This window comes from Gallinula chloropus, assembly GCF_964237585.1.
Source record: "Gallinula chloropus genome assembly, chromosome: 12".
Taxonomy (NCBI): Eukaryota; Metazoa; Chordata; class Aves; order Gruiformes; family Rallidae; genus Gallinula; species Gallinula chloropus.
Window position 1 is genome coordinate 12,276,411 of NC_140097.1, and position 17,313 is coordinate 12,293,723.

At 62.8% G+C, this 17,313-nt stretch overlaps 1 protein-coding gene across 1 annotated transcript in view; it reads left to right on the forward strand.

Moving 5' to 3' along the window:
- Positions 1-14,467, forward strand: part of COL7A1 (collagen type VII alpha 1 chain) — a gene marked incomplete at its 5' end in the record, with an annotated part of 28,618 nt that extends 14,151 nt beyond the window's left edge. Inside the window, 61 exons of the mRNA XM_084269555.1 lie at positions 168-248; positions 398-433; positions 538-573; positions 651-731; positions 918-953; positions 1,178-1,249; positions 1,449-1,493; positions 1,703-1,738; positions 1,888-1,923; positions 2,006-2,110; positions 2,253-2,288; positions 2,463-2,498; positions 2,678-2,725; positions 2,835-2,870; positions 3,056-3,187; positions 3,322-3,531; positions 3,612-3,647; positions 3,833-3,877; positions 4,048-4,119; positions 4,234-4,311; positions 4,443-4,505; positions 4,586-4,630; positions 4,909-4,944; positions 5,085-5,120; positions 5,282-5,326; positions 5,575-5,607; positions 5,787-5,849; positions 5,935-5,970; positions 6,078-6,158; positions 6,252-6,320; positions 6,421-6,456; positions 6,592-6,633; positions 6,784-6,828; positions 6,978-7,022; positions 7,147-7,182; positions 7,284-7,343; positions 7,455-7,580; positions 7,716-7,787; positions 8,025-8,060; positions 8,318-8,377; positions 8,553-8,597; positions 8,670-8,705; positions 8,812-8,847; positions 8,942-8,998; positions 9,400-9,471; positions 9,628-9,699; positions 9,785-9,820; positions 9,900-9,980; positions 10,066-10,119; positions 10,338-10,391; positions 10,468-10,530; positions 10,676-10,738; positions 11,008-11,124; positions 11,485-11,562; positions 11,642-11,695; positions 11,897-11,945; positions 12,029-12,064; positions 12,886-12,969; positions 13,250-13,372; positions 14,063-14,242; positions 14,385-14,467. Of these exons, the coding sequence (XP_084125681.1) occupies positions 168-248; positions 398-433; positions 538-573; positions 651-731; positions 918-953; positions 1,178-1,249; positions 1,449-1,493; positions 1,703-1,738; positions 1,888-1,923; positions 2,006-2,110; positions 2,253-2,288; positions 2,463-2,498; positions 2,678-2,725; positions 2,835-2,870; positions 3,056-3,187; positions 3,322-3,531; positions 3,612-3,647; positions 3,833-3,877; positions 4,048-4,119; positions 4,234-4,311; positions 4,443-4,505; positions 4,586-4,630; positions 4,909-4,944; positions 5,085-5,120; positions 5,282-5,326; positions 5,575-5,607; positions 5,787-5,849; positions 5,935-5,970; positions 6,078-6,158; positions 6,252-6,320; positions 6,421-6,456; positions 6,592-6,633; positions 6,784-6,828; positions 6,978-7,022; positions 7,147-7,182; positions 7,284-7,343; positions 7,455-7,580; positions 7,716-7,787; positions 8,025-8,060; positions 8,318-8,377; positions 8,553-8,597; positions 8,670-8,705; positions 8,812-8,847; positions 8,942-8,998; positions 9,400-9,471; positions 9,628-9,699; positions 9,785-9,820; positions 9,900-9,980; positions 10,066-10,119; positions 10,338-10,391; positions 10,468-10,530; positions 10,676-10,738; positions 11,008-11,124; positions 11,485-11,562; positions 11,642-11,695; positions 11,897-11,945; positions 12,029-12,064; positions 12,886-12,969; positions 13,250-13,372; positions 14,063-14,242; positions 14,385-14,434 (3,798 nt within the window). The 3' untranslated portion in view covers positions 14,435-14,467. The remainder of the gene's footprint in view (positions 1-167; positions 249-397; positions 434-537; positions 574-650; positions 732-917; positions 954-1,177; positions 1,250-1,448; positions 1,494-1,702; positions 1,739-1,887; positions 1,924-2,005; positions 2,111-2,252; positions 2,289-2,462; positions 2,499-2,677; positions 2,726-2,834; positions 2,871-3,055; positions 3,188-3,321; positions 3,532-3,611; positions 3,648-3,832; positions 3,878-4,047; positions 4,120-4,233; positions 4,312-4,442; positions 4,506-4,585; positions 4,631-4,908; positions 4,945-5,084; positions 5,121-5,281; positions 5,327-5,574; positions 5,608-5,786; positions 5,850-5,934; positions 5,971-6,077; positions 6,159-6,251; positions 6,321-6,420; positions 6,457-6,591; positions 6,634-6,783; positions 6,829-6,977; positions 7,023-7,146; positions 7,183-7,283; positions 7,344-7,454; positions 7,581-7,715; positions 7,788-8,024; positions 8,061-8,317; positions 8,378-8,552; positions 8,598-8,669; positions 8,706-8,811; positions 8,848-8,941; positions 8,999-9,399; positions 9,472-9,627; positions 9,700-9,784; positions 9,821-9,899; positions 9,981-10,065; positions 10,120-10,337; positions 10,392-10,467; positions 10,531-10,675; positions 10,739-11,007; positions 11,125-11,484; positions 11,563-11,641; positions 11,696-11,896; positions 11,946-12,028; positions 12,065-12,885; positions 12,970-13,249; positions 13,373-14,062; positions 14,243-14,384) is intronic.
- Positions 14,468-17,313: the final 2,846 nt, after the last annotated feature.

The window sequence follows — 17,313 nt, forward strand, 5'->3', positions numbered from 1 at the left end:
TGGCTCTTTTTTTCAGCCCATGCCCATATTTTCAGACCTTTGCTGTTATTCCATCCTTTGCTGTTATTCCACACAGTGTGAGCAGAGCTGCTCAGTACAGGCTAGGCACAGGCCTTTGCACTGGTGGTAGGGCAGTGCCCTCTAATCATGGTGCTCTTCCCTGGCAGGGGGACCCTGGGGACGCTGGCAAGGATGGCATGAAGGGTGCTCGGGGCGACGCTGGCTCCCCTGGCCTGCCTGGAGAGAGGGTAGGTACGGGAGGTGGCAGGGGGACAGCAAGATGGATGATGCTCTGTGGGAGAGCTGGGGTCCTGGTGTGCTGGGGTGGGGCAGATGGGCACTGGGGACCACCCTTATTTCCCCATGCCCCGCTGCTGAGTGTGTCTCTCTCTTGCAGGGTGTGGAGGGCCCCCGCGGCCCCCCTGGTGCACGGGTGAGTGCCCCCTTCCTCATGAGGGGATGAGCAGGGGGTCCACCCCCCTCCCCTTAGCCCCTGCTCAGAAGGGGACAATGCTCACTCCTCTTCCCACTCTGCAGGGTGACCCTGGGGACCGAGGCTTGCCGGGAGAGAAGGTGAGGGGGCTGGGGGATGCCCTGTGGCACCCTGTCCCACCCCACGGCCCAAGCACTGCTGCCCTACTCTCTTACAGGGAAACCTTGGCCCACCCGGGCTGGATGGTCGCAATGGGCTGGAAGGCAAGCCTGGGCCCCCGGGCCCCGCCGGGCTGCGGGTGAGTGTGGCCCTGGGTGGGGGACACAGCTGCTCCTGGGCATCTTGGGTGGGACCTGTGAGACAGAGGGGTGATGGGGTAGGAGGAGCCACATCCCCTGACACCCTCTGCTCTGGGCTGGGGGTGGTCGTGGGGTGCCATGGCAGGGTGGGGATGTCCCTGCCCTCACCTCTACCTTGTCTGCAGGGGGATCCGGGGAAGCAGGGGGACCCTGGCCGGGACGTAAGTACCTCTGGGGAGGGCACCTTTGGGTTGTGCTCCTGCCGGGGCCAACGAGCAAGGGACCAACATCCTGTCCTGTGCCCCTTGGTTTGGGACAGGGCAGCAGGAGCATCCCCTGACCCCAGCAGGGTGCCACCACCCCAGCCAAGCTCTGTCCTCCCAGACCCAGCTGGGGGAGGTGGGGTCGTGCCACCCTGTGCTCTCCCCGTCTCCTTTCCCTGTAGGGGCTGCCTGGGCTGCGTGGGGAGCAGGGACCGCCTGGCCCCGTGGGCCCCGTGGGACCACCTGGCATCCCTGTAAGTACTGACCACCCTGTGCCTGGGGGATGTGTTCTGCTCCAGTCCCTGTCCAGTCTGTCCCAGCTGGCTCCATCTGCCAGGGCTCATCCTCTGCCCACTTCCCTGCTGCTCACTGGGGCTACGGTGGGACTTGGGGACCCCCAGCTGCTGGGGGGAGTGCTGGGGGTGCCCTCTTACTGCCTTTGCTTCTTCCCAGGGCAAACCTGGTGCTGATGGCAAACCTGGTCTCAGCGGCAAGAATGTGAGTAGGAGGCATGGGGCTTGGCTTTGGGGCTGACCTGTGGGTCCTGGGGGCTGGTGACCCCCATACAACATCAAGGCAAGGGCAGGGAGAAGATGTGGAAAGAGCTCCCACATTCTAAGCCATGTCCCCAGTGCCTGTCCCCATCCCATGTGGTGCCTGTGCTGGGGTGGTTTAGTAGGGCACTGACTGGCAGTCTGTAACCTCAGGGAGAAGATGGAACACCAGGAGAGGATGGGAGAAAGGTAAGGATCTGAGCCCCACATAGTCCCTGTGCAGCCCTTGCATGGGCCCTGCACACCCAGTGACTGCTCCTCCTGGGTGCAGGAGCATCATTTTGTGGCACGTGGATGGGACAGCATCCCTCTTAACTCCTTTCCTTCCTCCTGGTTAGGGAGACAAAGGTGACACAGGAGCCCCTGGCAGAGAGGTCAGTATCGCCCTTCAGCAGAGTGTGGTGACAGGGTGGTGGGTACTTGCCCCTGCTGGGGGTGACACTGCTCTCTTGGCAGGGCCGCAGTGGTGCCAAGGGCGAGCAGGGTGACAGAGGTGTGCCAGGTCCCCTCGGCCCCCCCGGCCTCCCCGGTATCCCAGGGCAAGTTGGCCCCCCAGGCCAGGTAGGTGGTCCTCAAGCCCACAGTGCCACCCAGCACCAGCCCCTGGAGTTCAGGCTGCCATGGGGTGGCAGAACCCCTGCCCATGGCTCCCTTGGGGCACTGCCTCATCTACACGGGTGCCAGGTGTCATCATGTCTTCCAGGGCTCACCGGGCCCCCGTGGGGTGGCTGGACCAAAGGTATGTGTGCCCCTGAGCCCTCCAAGGCAAAGGTCTGAGTAGACCCTATGCTAGACAGGGACAACTCCTTGGAGGGACTCCCTGTCCCCAGGTTGGCTGGGCTGGACCCTGACACTGGCGTCAGTGCTGGGCAGCCTGGCTCTGCCTCCCCCCAATGCCTTTGCTGTGTTTTAGGGTGACCCAGGGGAGCAAGGACTGCAAGGGGAGCCGGTGAGTACCTGTCACTGAGCCTGGCAAGCTGCGAGCACCCTAGTGTGGTGGCAACTGCAGCCCCTGCCCAGGCAACAACCTGGCAGCGTTGCCTCTGAAACCTACTGAGGGCAGCATCAGTGCTGCTCGCCTCACCCAACGTGCCTCTGTACATCTTGGCATTCCCTCTCCAAACCTAGGGGCGACCTGGCAACCCTGGAGCACGTGGAGACCCTGGAACTGCAGCGGTGAGTCCTCCTCAACCTGCTGTGCTGGAACATCAGCCCCGAGCCTCTGGAACACCCATGGTTAGAGGAGGGCAACACTGGCTTTGTTTTTGATGTCTTTTTCTTGCAGAACATTGAACGTAGCCTGGAATCACTTGGCATCAAGGTGTGTAGTCCCCTCTGTCGAGCTTGGGGCTGTTTGTGCTGTGCAGCTGGTGGGGGGACATGGGAGGTGGTGGGAAACCTGAGCGCCCCAGGACAGGTTGGCAGGGCTGTGTTGTGATGCGATGTCTGTGCTGCACTTGACCCCCTGGCTGGTGGCTTTTTCCTCACACACACCCCCCCCCCCAGGTTTCATCCCTGAAGGAGCTGACAGGTGCCTATGACGGGAGCTCGGACTCATTTCTGCCAGTGTCTGAGCGGCTGCGGGGCCAGAAGGGCAGCCGGGGGGAGCCGGGAGAGAGGGGGCCTCCAGGCCGAGAGGTGAGCAGGGCTTGATGCCATGCCCAAATATGCTGCCCTGATCCCCATTACATGGGCTGGCTGGGGGGGGATGTGTGGCTGGCTCAGCCCTGGGACACTCAGGGGACCTGGCAGCATGGCGTTATGTTTTGCAGGGTTCCTTAGGCTTCCCCGGTGAGCGAGGACCCAAAGGTGACAAGGGAGACCCCGGTGCCCCCGGCCCCCAGGGCCCCATGGGCCGGGCCGTGGGCGAGCGGGGTCCTGAGGGGCCACCTGGTCAGCCAGGGCAGCCTGGCAAGCCGGGCATCCCTGGGGTGCCGGGACGTGCTGGAGAGCTGGGGGAGGCTGGGCGGACTGGTGAGAAGGTGAGTGTGCATGAGGGTGGGGGAACCTGGTCCAGGGGCTTGGGGACAGCCCCGTGACAGCCACCACGTTATTTCCCCAGGGCGACCGGGGTGAGAAGGGTGACCGGGGTGAACAGGTGAGCCAGGATGGGGACATGGTCCTCTCCATCCCCCCTGTGCTGTGCACCTCTCTGGGTAACGGGAATCTCTGGGGGCAGGAGGATGCCTTATGGGGACCAGGTGTGGCCATACTGGGATGGCTCTGCTCCCCCATGCCTTGCTGTCCCTTTGATGCTCAACCTCTTTTTCTGCCCCTCTCCAGGGCAGGGATGGCTTGCCTGGACCCCCAGGGCCCCCAGGGCCCAAGGTAGGTGTTGGTTTCTGCTGGGGACCATCCCCAAGGGGTGCTAGACTGCGCCTCTGGGGATGGGTGGTCATGTCCAGTCTCCTGGCACAGGGGCTTGGGGAGGGCTGTGCCCCTGGGGGGACCTTCTTGGGGTCCCCTGGGTGCTGGCTCTGACCGCACCTTGCCTGCAGGCAGAGGTGGTGGAGGGCAGCCTGATGGGCTTCCCGGGCGAGCGTGGCCCCACTGGACCCAAGGGAGCAAAGGTACGTGTCTGGGCAGAAGGGAGTGGGGCAGCCAAGGAGCAGCGTGATGAGCTGGGCTGGGCATCCCCAGGGAGGCAGCAGGGGCTGATGGCATCTGTCTTCTCCCCGATGCAGGGCGAGCTGGGAGCCGAGGGCGAGCGGGGACCCAAAGGAGATAAGGTCTGCGGTCGTAAGTCTCCCACTGCCAATGGGGCAACCCCATGAAGCAAAGCCTTAGGCTGGGGCACTGCTTGGGGCACCCCTCTTCGGGTGTCTGCAGCCTCTGAAGGGGGGTGGAACAGGTCCCTGCCTGTCCTACAACCCTGCGCCTGTTCCTGCTGCAGGGTGAGGGTGGCCCACGGGGCGAACGAGGGGAACCTGGTGAGAAGGGCAGAGATGGCGCCCCGGTGAGTGCCACACTGTCCCCTCATTCTGGTGCTGACACCAGACCTTTCACTGGCACTGACCTGTCCCCATCTTGCTCCAGGGTCTCCCGGGTGAGAGGGGGCTGGCTGGCCCCGAAGGGAAGCCGGTGAGTGGAGACGTGATGGGGGGAGTGTGGGCTGGGATGGGGGGAAGGTTCTGTGGACCCACACCTGACACCACTGGCACCAGCAGAAGTGTTCATGTCTTGTTCACATCCTTCCCATCCCTGCACAGGCCCCACAGGGCTTTAGGGGGCTTCCTGGCCCCTTGCCCCCATAAGTACCCTGGGCTGGGTCCTGCACCAGGAATGGTGTGGGGGCTGGCAGGGCTGCTTGGTAGTGGCAGTTCATGCTCATCCATCACCTCTGACGTTGCTCTTTGCAGGGCTTGCCAGGCTTCCCCGGTGTGGTGGGACGCCCAGTAAGTGTCTGTGTGTCCCCCATGTCACTGTGCCCTCCCACCTGCTTACCAGAGCCACTGGCACTCTGGGTGTCCTCTCCCAGCAGACACCCCATGGGGAAAACCCATCCCTCCAGTGATGCCTGTCTTCCTCCCTTCAGGGCAGCCAGGGAGACCCGGGACCTCCAGGACCTCCGGTAAGGAGCCGCCCTGCACCACGTGCAGGGGACTGTCATGCAAGGGACAACCTGGGGAGCTGGAAGGGGTGGCAGTGCTGGGGCTACACTGCCCTGCTGCCCCCTCCTCATCCCATCTCATCTTGCACCACTGCAATGAAATGTCCCCTTGTCCCTTGCAGGGCAGTGCTGGCCCACCAGGGACCCAGGGCCCAGCTGGGACCAAGGTATGACATCAGCATCTGCATCGGGGCTGCCATCTCCAACCTGGCAGAAGAAAGTGGAGCCTTGGCAGATTTGGGGGCTGGAGGGAAGGACATATTTTGGGGCATTTTGTGCTGGAAGGAGGGAAACTTTGGGCTTCCCCTGCCACAACACCCCTTCCTGGGGTGTTCCTGGGGAACAGCCCTGTGGTTGTGACCACGGTGGCTGATGGGTCAGGGCAGCGGGGCTGACATCAGCGGTCTCTTTGCAGGGCGATCCAGGGGAACCTGGCTCCGGCATCCGGGTGAGCACTTGTGCCCTCCCTGCCAGCACCCACCTTACCTCCACCCCCCACAAACCATCCAACCCACCCCAAAGCTGGCTGATCCTGCTGCCATGCACCTTCCCATGGGTGCAGCTGAGGTCCCAGCCGTGCCACAGCAGCCTGCCAGCCCCTCTCTGATGCGGCTCCTTCCATTGCAGGGCTTGCCTGGTCCTCAGGGCAGCATGGGGCTGCCAGGCCCTGCCGGCCCCCCCGGCCCAGGGGTAGGTACTTGCAGCCCCCAACCTGCCCTGTGGCTGTTCTGGTGTCCAGGCTGGTGCTTGATTTCTGCTCGTGTGTCCCTTGCAGGGCCCGCCGGGCGTCCCCGGGCTGCCAGGACAAGTGGTGAGTGTGTCGTCCCTCCCCTGCCTGGCTGCCATCGGTGTGGGTGCTCGGGGCTGCTCGGGGGGCTGCAGCACCCCACGCCCCAGCCCCACTCTTACCGGCTGCAGGGGGAGAGTGGGAAGCCGGGTGTTCCAGGCAGGGATGGCGTGCCAGGGAAGGACGGTGAGGCGGGGATGCCTGGGAAGATGGTAGGTTGCTGCTCGCCCTGTCCCATTCCAGTGGGTGCCCCACGGTGCTCAGCTCGGGGTGTCTGCAGCTGAGGGCTGTGCTGCTTGTGCCAGGGTATGCCAGGACCTTCGGGCCCTGCCGGTCCCAAGGGAGAGCCGGGGGATGCTGGAGCCCCAGGGCAGGTGAGTGCAGAGCTGCTTCTGTAGCAGCTGGGAGCTTCCCAGGCAGGATGAGGGGAGCTTCCCTGTGCAGCCTTGCTCACCTCTCTCTTCTGTGCCCCAGACCATCGCTGGCCCTCCTGGCGCCAAAGGCGAGAAGGTAAGGAGCTGGGGTGTGAGATGGGGAGACTCCCACTCCTGCCAAAGCCATGGGGGCTGAGGTGGGCAGGGGGTCCGCAGGGTTCTGACATCTGCCGTGGGCATGGCATGCCTGAGCACCCGCCTGCTGTTGCAGGGTGAGCCGGCGTTGCTGGAGGGAGTTCTGCTGGGAGAACCTGTGAGTTGACCCCATCGACCTTATCCCCCCCCCACCATTACGCTCAACCCCCCCTTTAACCTTATACCCGTTACCACCACCCACTGCCTTCCGGGGGGTTGGCCAGCCCTGTGGCTGCCCCCTCCCCTAACACTGCTTTCCCCCTGTCAGGGCTCCAAGGGTGACAGAGGATTGCCAGGCCCCAAGGGCGAGAAGGTGAACCCTACTTGGGGGGCTGGTGGGGAGGGAGCCATGGGGACCCTGGGCTACCTGTCTGTCTGTCCACAGCAGCAGGGGAGCAGATGCAGCTGCTGACCCCATGCATCATCATCTGCTCTTGTTTTTTTCTTGTTTCCCCCTGCCAGGGGGAGCCAGGACGATTCGGGGAGCCAGGAGATCCTGGGGAAGACGTGAGTAGGAAGCACATGGAGGGTCAGGAGATAGATGCTAATGGAAGTGAATGCTGTCAGTGGGGGGACTTATGCCCATGCCACCCACTGTCAAGCCTTTCCCAGCTGTTTGGTGTCTTCACAGGGAGCCAAGGGGTCTTCTGGAGCCAAAGGAGAGAAGGTATGTGTCCCCTGGTCCCAGCCCTGGGGGACAGCTCCGGATGGCACAGTGCCCCTGCCTGCCAGCCAGGAGACACACCATGTGCTCTCTGTCACTACCAGGGATCGCCAGGTGTCGGTGTGCAGGGACCGCCGGGACAGGTCGGGCCTCCAGGCTTAAAGGTAATCCTTGTCCCCCTGGCTCACTGTGTCCCCAGTGCGCAGGTGCTGCTCCAGCTTGGCTTCCCAAGGGGCTGTTTTCACAGGCCCAATCTTTTTTCCTCTCTGCTCTAGGGTGACATTGGCTTGCCAGGACCACCGGGACCTCCAGGCTTAGCAGGCATTGCTGGGACACCGGGACAGCCTGGCCTGAGAGGGGACAATGGGCAACCTGGCCCCCCGGGTTCCCCAGGAGAGAGGGTAAAGGCTATAGCCAGTGCTCGACTTTGCTGGTGTGGGTGACTCTGGACCCTCAAGCAGCACCAGCAGTGTCCCTACAAGCCCCACTGACCCCTGGACATGGTTCTTTCCTGCTCATCAGTGTTTCCCTGCCAGGGTCTGATTGGCTTTCCTGGGAGAGATGGCACATCTGGGCCACCAGGACCTGCAGGGCCCCCGGGGCCAGCCGTGAGTATGGGGCTCCATGCGGCAGCATCCCTGGCAGGGTGCAGGCCCTGCCCTGGCTCCTCTGCCAGCTCAGCAGGGTGATGGGGACCCACTCTGCACCTTCCCAGCCCCTGGGGTTGGAGGTTGCAGGGGGCTCCAGCTTAGGGCCAGAGTTGCTCTCGGAGCCCCAGGGATGCTTTGTGGGGTGCTCAGCATCACGTTCCTCTTGTGACTCACTCACCCTCTCCTTTCTTTTAGGGCATACAAGGGGCCTCTGGCCCAAAGGGTGACAAGGTAGGACAGAAGACAGCCCTATAGCATGAGGGGTGTGGGGCTGCTCCTCTTGTGGGGTGTTCTTGCTGTAGTCACCCCCTGGGTGGGTGATGCTGGAACCTCTCTGGATGGTCGCACACGGGAGCCTGCTCTGTACCAGGCACCCAGGCCGGTGTTAAGGGGCTGGGGGTGCCCTTGGCATGGTGGGGGACATGGCATGCCTGGGGGGAGCATTGGGCAGCAAGGACAGGGACAAGCTCTTGCCTTTCCCCTGGCAGGGTGTTCCGGGGGCTGGGCTGCCAGGAGCCAGAGGCGAGCGTGGAGACCCAGGGCCGCGGGTAGGTACCACCATGGTCCCCCCTACATCTCCCTTGTGTCCCTGCCACCAGAGACAGGGAATCCCATGGCACAACCCCAAGGGGACAGTGAGCCAGCACCATGCCTGTCCCTGGGGTGGTGAGATGCCAGGGGTGCCCCTGTGCTAGACCCTTTCCTATCCCTTTCTTCTCACAGGGTGAAGATGGGCGCCCAGGGCCGGAAGGGGATCGTGGGCCGGCGGTAAATACCCCAGTCCCCCGCTGCACCCCCAGCCAGGTCCTTCCCTGACCACCCTTCTCCTCTCTCCTGCAGGGCTTGCCTGGGAACCGGGGGGAGCGTGGTGACAAGGTAAGGGGGAGCCAGGGGGCACAAATGATGTACCCCCAGGGACTGGGGGTGCCCACTTCCCACTGCACATCCTTTGCGGTATCTCATCATCTCTGCTTCCTTGCAGGGAGAGAGTGGGGCCCCAGGGCCCAAAGGAGACAAGGTAAGACCCCAGTGCAGGGGGCAGTGGGAGAGAGGGGGTCAGTCCTGACCCCCACCCTCCCACTCACTCCCACCTCTCTCCTTTGGGTGTGCAGGGTGATACTGTGGTGCTGGAGGGACCTGCTGGAGTACGGGGCAGTAAGGGGGAGCCGGTAAGTGCCGTCACTGTCCTCCCTGTCCCTGTCCTCCCTGTTCCCCTCTGCATCACCCTATTTGTCCTGATGGGCAGGGGCTCCCCTGCACAGCCCCCTCCCCAAGGCCCTGCCTGCTCTGCTCCTGGCCCTGGGCAGCTCCCAGTCCTACGGGGTTGATTCTGCACCCCACTTCCCTGAGCATCACAGAACAACCTCCTATCTGCCTTTGCCTGCCAGAAGAGCTGAGGGATGCTTCTTGCTGCTGAGGGCACCCTCCCTCACAGAGCATGTTGCCCCCTCTCCTTCAGCCACCCTATGGGCACCCATGTCCCTGCCCCGGGAGGGGGTGTCTGTCCTCCCCACCCAAATGTGTGTCTGAGCATCTCCCCTGACCCCTCCCTGTGTTTCCCCCTTTTCAGGGAGACCGTGGCCTGAAGGGGACAGAAGGGGACAAGGGGGACAAGGGGGAGCAAGGCATGCCTGGAGAGAAGGTATGGGGCTGGGGGGGCTTGTGAAGCATGATGCTTGGTACCCTGGCAAGGGGAGCTGCCAGAGCTGGCCTCAGAAGCCGCTCTGGCAGTACCTCAGCTCTGCCATGGCTGGAGCTCTCCCTCCTGCCCTGTGTTGATCTGGGTTTCTGCTTGCAGGGGGCGAGAGGCGAGCAAGGGGAGAAGGGCTCCACAGGCTTCCCTGGGGCACGTGGCCCTGGTGGGCAGAAGGTGAGGAGCTGGGCACACTTTGCTGCCAGGGGTGTTGGGGGCACTGACCCCCTTGGGCCCTGACTGATGCCTTTGCCTTTTCCAGGGAGAGGTTGGAGCATCAGGAGAGCCTGGCGAGCCGGTGAGTAGCCATGTCTCGGTGCTGCTTCTACCCCACTGCGGGCAGGAGTGGACCCTGTCACACTGTGTGCTGTCCACAGGGCCAGCCCGGCCGTGATGGGATCCCTGGAGCCCGTGGAGAGAAGGGGGACATGGGACCCCTGGGCATGCGTGGCCCCAAGGTGGGTCTGTCCCTCTGCCTGGTGGTGCTCCCCTGGGCAGGACCTGTGCATGTCATGGCTTTGACTCCCCTTCTCGTCCTTGCAGGGTGACCGGGGCATGAAAGGTGCCTGCGGCCTTGATGGGGACAAGGGCGAGAAGGTGAGTGGGTGCCCACGGGGTGCTGCAGGAGCCCGGATGGTGCCTGGAGGCTGCAGCTCTTTGGATCCCCTCCACCAGCCGGGCAGAGCAGGGAGACGGCTGAGGCCAGAGCTCAGCCTCATGGCAGGGGCATGGGGTGCCCTCCTCTGCCTGCGGCTCTGGGGTGAGCATTGCGGGGTACAGACCTGACCCCCCTGCCTCTCTCCTGCCTGCTATAGGGAGAGCCAGGGATCCCAGGGCGCTCAGGGCTGCCAGGGAGGAAAGGCGAGCCGGTAAGCACTGCGCCGGTGCGGGGCTGGGACGCGGGCGCGCAGCCGGTGCCTGACGGACAGCTGCTTTGTCCCGCAGGGAGAGCTGGGTCTGTTGGGACCACCGGGCATCCCCGGGAAGGAGGGGCTCATGGGACCCAAGGTAGGTCAGGGCAGTGCTGGGAAAAGCTCTGCTGGCACTACCTGCTCCCTCCCTCACTGCCTGCCCTCCCTCACTGCCTGCCCTCCCCCACTGCCTGCCCCCCTCTGCTGCCTGCCTCCCACTGCCTGCCCCTTCCTTTTCACAGGGTGACCGGGGATTCGATGGACAGCAGGGAGCCAAAGGAGACCAGGGAGAGAAAGGAGAGCGGGTGAGCAGGCCTTACAGTGATGGTGTGCATTGCACCCATTGCTGTCACCAGTACTGGGCCTTGGTCTGATGTACAGTAGATCCTGATGCTCCCAGAAGAGCTGTCCAGCACTGCTCTAAATTATGTCACTAACCTAATGAGTGACAATTAATCCCCACAAGAAGGCACCAGTGCTGGTGGAGCTGTGGGGTCAGAAGATGTCCATGGGACCTACTCTGGGGTCAGGGGACTCCGGCACCCCCCAGGTCTCACCCTCTACTCTTCTGCAGGGTGCTCCAGGCATTATCGGTAGCCCTGGTCCCCGGGGCAGCGATGGTACTCCTGGTCCCCCGGGGCCCCCAGGAAGCGTTGGCCCACGAGGTCCCGAGGGCATGCAGGGCCAGAAGGTGAGTCCCCACCATGGGTGGGTGGTCCCCCCTCCAGGTGCCAATGAGAGGAGGACAGCCCTGCCCCTGGAGCACATGAAGGGTTGGTGGCATTAGGGGCCATGTCCCAGCTCTGTGTCTGCCCTGCCACCTCACTGGCTTTGGGCTCCTTCCTTGTGTCCCCCTGCCTAGGGGATGGAAGCATGGGGGGTTGGGACCCTACTTGTCCTGGAGCTGGGCTAAAATCATCCCTGTTCCCATCCCCACCTGTGCAGGTGTCCCCGAGGTGCAGGGGTGGGGAAAGGAGCACATCAGTGGTACTGGGGAGGGCAGAGAGGCTCCGCAGCTGCCACACATACCCTGAGCACTTGTCCTTTGCAGGGGGAGAGAGGACCCCCTGGACAGTCGGTGCCAGGGGCCCGTGGTGTGCCAGGCATCCCTGGTGAGAGAGGAGAGCAGGTGGGTGAGCGAGTTCCCAGCCCTGGTGGGTAACCCCCAGCCAAGGCCAGCCCCCCACCTCCCCTCTGCTTGTCCCTAGGGCAGTCCAGGCACCCATGGGCTCCGTGGAGAGAAGGGGGAGCCCGGGATGACGGTAAGGAGCCAGGAGGGAGCCAGCATGGGCTTGTGGCACTGAGGTCACCAGGGTGGGAGAGGGGGTGCTGGATTCATCCCACTGCTGCTGATGAAAGGGCTTAGTCTGGCCCGGGAGCCTGGGGAAAGGGTTTTTCCCCCTCCCTAATTACACTGTCCCCTTTTGCGATGTGGATCCTTCGCCCTTCTGTGTGCCCGGCAGGAGGAGGAGATACGCACCTTCGTCAGGCAGGAGATGAGCCAGCACTGTGGTGAGCACCCCCCACCACACTGCCCTGCAGCTGGGGGTCCAGCCCACGCTGCCCCTGACCCCCCCATCCCATCTCTCCTACAGCCTGCGGTGGCCACTTCCCACGGCGCGTGGATTCACGTGAGCACTCAGGTTGCAGCTTTCCCTTCCTGTCCTTTGCCCTTGCCCTGCACATAGGGCACTGAAGGGGTCTGATGGTTTGAGGGGGGGCGGGCAGGAGGCAGCTGGCACCCTCTGGGACCATCTCGGTCAGGGTTAGCATTAGCATGGGACAGTGCACAGGGAGGAGGGGATGGTGATGGTGCAGCAGGGTTCCCCAGGGAGACCTGGCTTGGGATGGTGCCAGTTGGGCCTGGGTGCTTCCAGGGTCTGTGCAATCAGGAATAGCCCGGGACAGGTGGGCTTGCAGGGACCAGGGCTGCTGGAGGGGATGGTGGGCTGGAGGGATGGGGGCAAGAGGTGGGCTGGGATGAGGTGGGTGCTTTCTCTCCAAGGAGGCTGGGGGGCTCAGGCCAGGAGCAGCTTCCACTCTGCACAGGGAGGAGGAAGAATCGTCCGCCAGGAGAGGGAGCACGGCCAAACAGGTGATGGAGCCTGGAGCGCCCACAAGATCTGGCCCCATGGGCACATGTGCCTCCCCGTGCCACTCATCACCCCCATTTCCGTCCTGTGAGGCTCCCAGCAGGTGCTGGGGCAGCAGCTCCTCCTGCCTGTCCCTGCTCCGGGAGCCCCCAGCAGCCCTGGTCTGCAGTGCAGAGAGAGGATGGGGTGTCCCCAGGTCCCCCATCCCTGGTCATGTACCCTGGCAGGCTGCAGCAGTGCTGGGGCAGTGCTGGGCTGTTCCCCAGTTGCAAGGGGTGGTTCCCCGGGACGCAGGGTGGAAATGCCCTGGACCCTCTTGCCTCCTTCCTGATGCCTGCGCCATGTCCTTCCCCTCAAAGGGCCCTTCGCCCCGCAACCATTCCCTGCTGACAGCACTCATGCAGTCCCTGTGCTCAAATTATCACATGCTGAGGAAGAGGAAGGTGAGTATCATCCCTGTGCTTTCAGTTCCCATCACCCTTTTCCCCTGCTCCGTTGTGTGGCTGGCCATGTCCCTGCCCTCGGCTTGCGGCCACGGATGGATAACCCACCAGTGGCCTTGTCACCAGTCCCATGGGGCTTTAATTAAAGAGTGGGGATGGGAGAGGGCAGCAAGGGAGTGTGTGTGGGGGTGTGCAGGGGGTTGCAGAGCCAGGGCTGGGGCGGGTGGGAGCAGGAGGGAGTGGATGGGGAGGGATGCTCACGCTCGACACTGTCTCCCAGGGCAGGACAGGCAGGTCATGGTTGACACTGATGACCTCGAGTATGAGAGCATGTATGGGGACGATGAGGAGGACTACAGTGAGGTCCCAGAGATGGACAGCTCGGAGCATCACACGATAAGTGGTGAGGTTCCCTGCACCCACCTGGCACTGAGGTTTGAGCCGCTGGGAGAAGCTGCGGGGCTGCATGGGCTTTGTGGGGGTGATGCTTCTGCATCCTGCCTAGCAGTGGGTCCCTGCAGCCTCTGGCTGGGGGCATTTGGGATTTGCAGCCCTCCGTGCCACCCAGGCAGGGTGTGTGTTCCCAGCCACAGCACTGCTGTGCATGCTGTGCAGCATTCACTGCCTGTCCTCCTCACCAAAGCTGTCACCAGTAGTGTTGGGTGGTTTGCTGGGCTGGTGGGACCTGCTACCTCTGACAGGTTTCCTGTGCTCCTGGTCATGAGCCACAGAAGGGCATCCCTAAGTCTCCAGGAGACCAGAGAAGCCTCAGCAGTAGCATGCGGAGGGTCTCTCCAGTACCCTGCCAAGGGGCATATTTGCCATCATGTCCCCAGGTCACCTCTCTCTCAGCTCTATCCCAGCCTTTGCTGGGAGCTGCTGTGAGGAGACAGCCTGCCCAGAACCTCACCTCCTGCCCTCACAGCCAGCACTCAGGCAGGGCACAGAGGTGTCTCCTCCAGCCAAACGCTGCCTGTGCTCAGCTGGGAGCCATCCCCTGCCTTCCTCTCTGGGCTTTCTCTTCCTCTGCCTCCACTGTTGGCACGCTGCCGGCTCCTGCCCGCCCCTCACCATCACTGTTTGCCCCCTGCAGCTGATCCCTGCAGCCTGCCTCTGGATGAGGGGGACTGCCAGCGCTACACGCTGCGCTGGTACTACAACCAAAGAGTCAAGGAGTGCCGGCCCTTCGTCTACAGCGGCTGCCGGGGCAACCTCAACCGCTTTGAGAGCAAGGAGGAGTGCGAGCTGCACTGCCAGCAGCACCCAGGGGCAGGTAGGCATGGCGGGCACGGCCATGGCATGGGCAGGTCGGGCAGCATCCCCCCGTGGTGCCGCTTGCCCAGCGCAGAGCTGGGGTACGTACGATGCTGGGCGCTCCCACCTTGGCTCCCACGCTGTCTCGCTTCTCTCCGCAGATGCCCGTGGGGTCACTGGTGGCAAGACGGGAGGGCAGCCGGAGGCGTAGGTGCAGGCAGTGTCTCGGCGGGCAGGGCTGCCCGGCAGCGGGGCCTGGCTGCTGCCCCAGCCAGGGCTGAGCTGCCCGTGGTGGTGGGGGCTGCATGCCTGCCAGCCCCCAGCAGGAACCTGGTGCTATTTCTAACGTGTATTTTTGCTGCTCGTGGGTTTTTCCTTTCATATCGATTTTATTGCCCGTTAAGGTGAAATCTATATCAAACCATCCCCCCCCACCCCCCCAATGCTCATAGCCCCCTTTCCCACCTGGAGGTCTCCTGGGCTGTTCCCAGTTTGATTTTTAACTTATTTGCTTGGCCCTGTGCCCCCTCTCTAGTGGCCCGTCAGCAGAGCTGGGACTTGGCATGGTTGGGCTCCCCTCTCCTCATCTAACACAGTGATCCCCTTCCCTGACCCCCTACAGACCCCCCATTTTCCCCGTGCTCCCCACTCACTGCTGGTGGAGCTGCCCATGTCCTTGGGCCAGGCGGTGCTTCCCTGCACAGCATCCCTCACCCTCACCCTGCAACCACCTCTGTCTGAATAAATTTCACCTTAACCTCAACTGGCGCCCAGTTCCCCTTTTGCAGCTGCAATGGTTTGGCAAAGACTTGGGGGAGGCCGGAGACTTTCTCTGTGCACTACCCTCTGTCTCACATGCCTGCTAGCAGTGTATTTGTCTTTAATCCAGGGGGGCTTGCCTGCACCCCTCAGCCCATTGGGGAAACCCTGTGGATGGTGCTATGTTAGAGGAGGTTCCTGCTCGCCTATGCTCACTGTCGAAGGCTTCATGAAAGCAACGTTGGCTCCTGGTGGTCCACAGCCCCTGTATCTCTCCAGCCCCAGGCCCAAGTGGGGACATGCCCCCCACTGCTTGGGGGCCTGGGGGCTGCTGTGTGTGCTTTCTGGCACCCATACATAGCACTGCTCTCCATGTATGTCTATATACAGTGAATGTATATGTGTACCAATGTGGGGGGAGGCCCGTGATATTAAAGCTGTGTTCACGGGAAGATGCTTCTTGGTGCACTGCTGGAGATGCTCGTGGAGTTTGGGGCCAGCTCTTGAGCCAAGCATGCTCCCTTATCCCCCCTTGCCCCCAAGCTGGGATGCCCTTTTCAGCTGCTCGTTGCTGCCAGCACCAGCTGGGGGTCCTCACCCCCCAGGGACCCCAGTGCCCCATCCCCGTGCCCAACACGTGCCCAGCTGAAGCAAGCCAGGCCACGACCCCTGGCCAGGCAGTGACGTGTTGGCATGTGGGGCTGCGGTGCTGCGTGATGTGCTGGGTGAATCATCACCCCTGGCTAATTTTGGCTGCTGGGGGTCAGTTCCTGGCCATCCCTGAGAGGAAGAACAGAGCTGGCATTATTTCCTCTCCCTGCTGCTCGGGGGGAGGCTGGCAAGGGATAGATCACTGTGGTGGTTCAGCCCCAAACAGTGATTGAGCACCACACGCCTGGCCAGAACCAGGACACTCACTCTGTGGTTACGGGGGTGGGCAAGACCCCCAGCAGTCTAAGCCGTAGCCCTGGGCACCCTGACCCTTCGCCCTGGCCAGCCCTCTGGGCTGAGCACACACCAACTCATCTCATGCTGGTGCCTGCCCAGCCTGAGAGCCCCTGGGTGTTCCCCAGCCACTAAGAGGGAATCCTTGTGGGGCTCACCCCAACTGCTAACCACCATGGGCAGCTGGCAGAGGCTGGACTGGTGCAGGTGGGCTGCAAACCAGTCGTGTGCTGGTTGAACTGGTGCAGCTGGCGGCAAACCGGTGGCCCAAAGCAGCGCTCCGGGGTTGGCACAGCAGGGAGGTGATGTGTCTCCAGATACATCCCCCAGCTGACCCAGGCCAGGGAGTCTGTCATGATGGCAGCAGCCAAACTGGCACCCAGCGATGTTGGGGAGCCCCATGTGGCACGATGCCCAGGGGGCTGGCACTCGCTGCCAGTGCCGCAGACACCAGCCAGCAGCATGTGTGTTTTCTCCCTTCCTTAAGGGATTAACCAAGGCTGGCAGGAGCAGGAAGGCTCAATTAGATGGAGAAACATCATCTCACGAGTCAGATGTGAAATAATTATGCCTGAGCTGCCCCAGGTTCCTGGAATCCCCAACAAACACAGCTGTGAAGGGGCATACGCCCACCCATGACCCAGGATGATTTCATCTCCTATTAGGCAAAATGTATTAATAACATTGCCCCCCCCCCCCCCCCGGCATGTCACCATCACCCCCTCTGTGGGTTGGAGGTGGAGCTGGGGGTAGGATAAGAGCCAGAGCTTGGCAGGGAGCAGGACAAACCCCCAGCTTACGGTGCCCACACCCTGGGAGCACTGCCTGAACATCGAGTGGACGAGGACCTGCTGGAAATGGTGAGGCTGCGCCATTCAGTGGTGCTTTCCTGGGGGCTTTCAGCTGGGAAATGGGGGCTTTTAGCAGGGGGGTGGATGCTTTTCACTACCCACTTCCCAGGGAGTTTAAGAATCTCCAGCTGCCTGCTCCGGTACTTTCCAAAGGGTTTCACCCCAGAGATGGGTTGCAGAAGGTCAGATGCCTTTCATTGTCCTCCTCCTAGCTGGGCAAACCCCTCTGGGTGACAGATTTTTGGGGAGAGGCCATACAGCAGGATTTGTGTGGCAGTGCCCCCATACCCACTCTGAACCCCGGCCCACAGCACAGCATCCTGCATCCCCTGGGACCCTCCCTGCAACCAGGGTGGGGGACAGGGTAGAGGAAGATGCTGAGGCTTGGCACAGCTCAGTGCCTGTGGCTGGACATGAGTCATCCTTGTCATGTCACTGCCACCGACCCAGTGTGTATATTTAGGTCAAGTGGCTCGTGTCCCTCCTGGCAGGGTGGCTTTTGCCCCAGAGAGCTCAGCAGTCCCACGGGGAACAG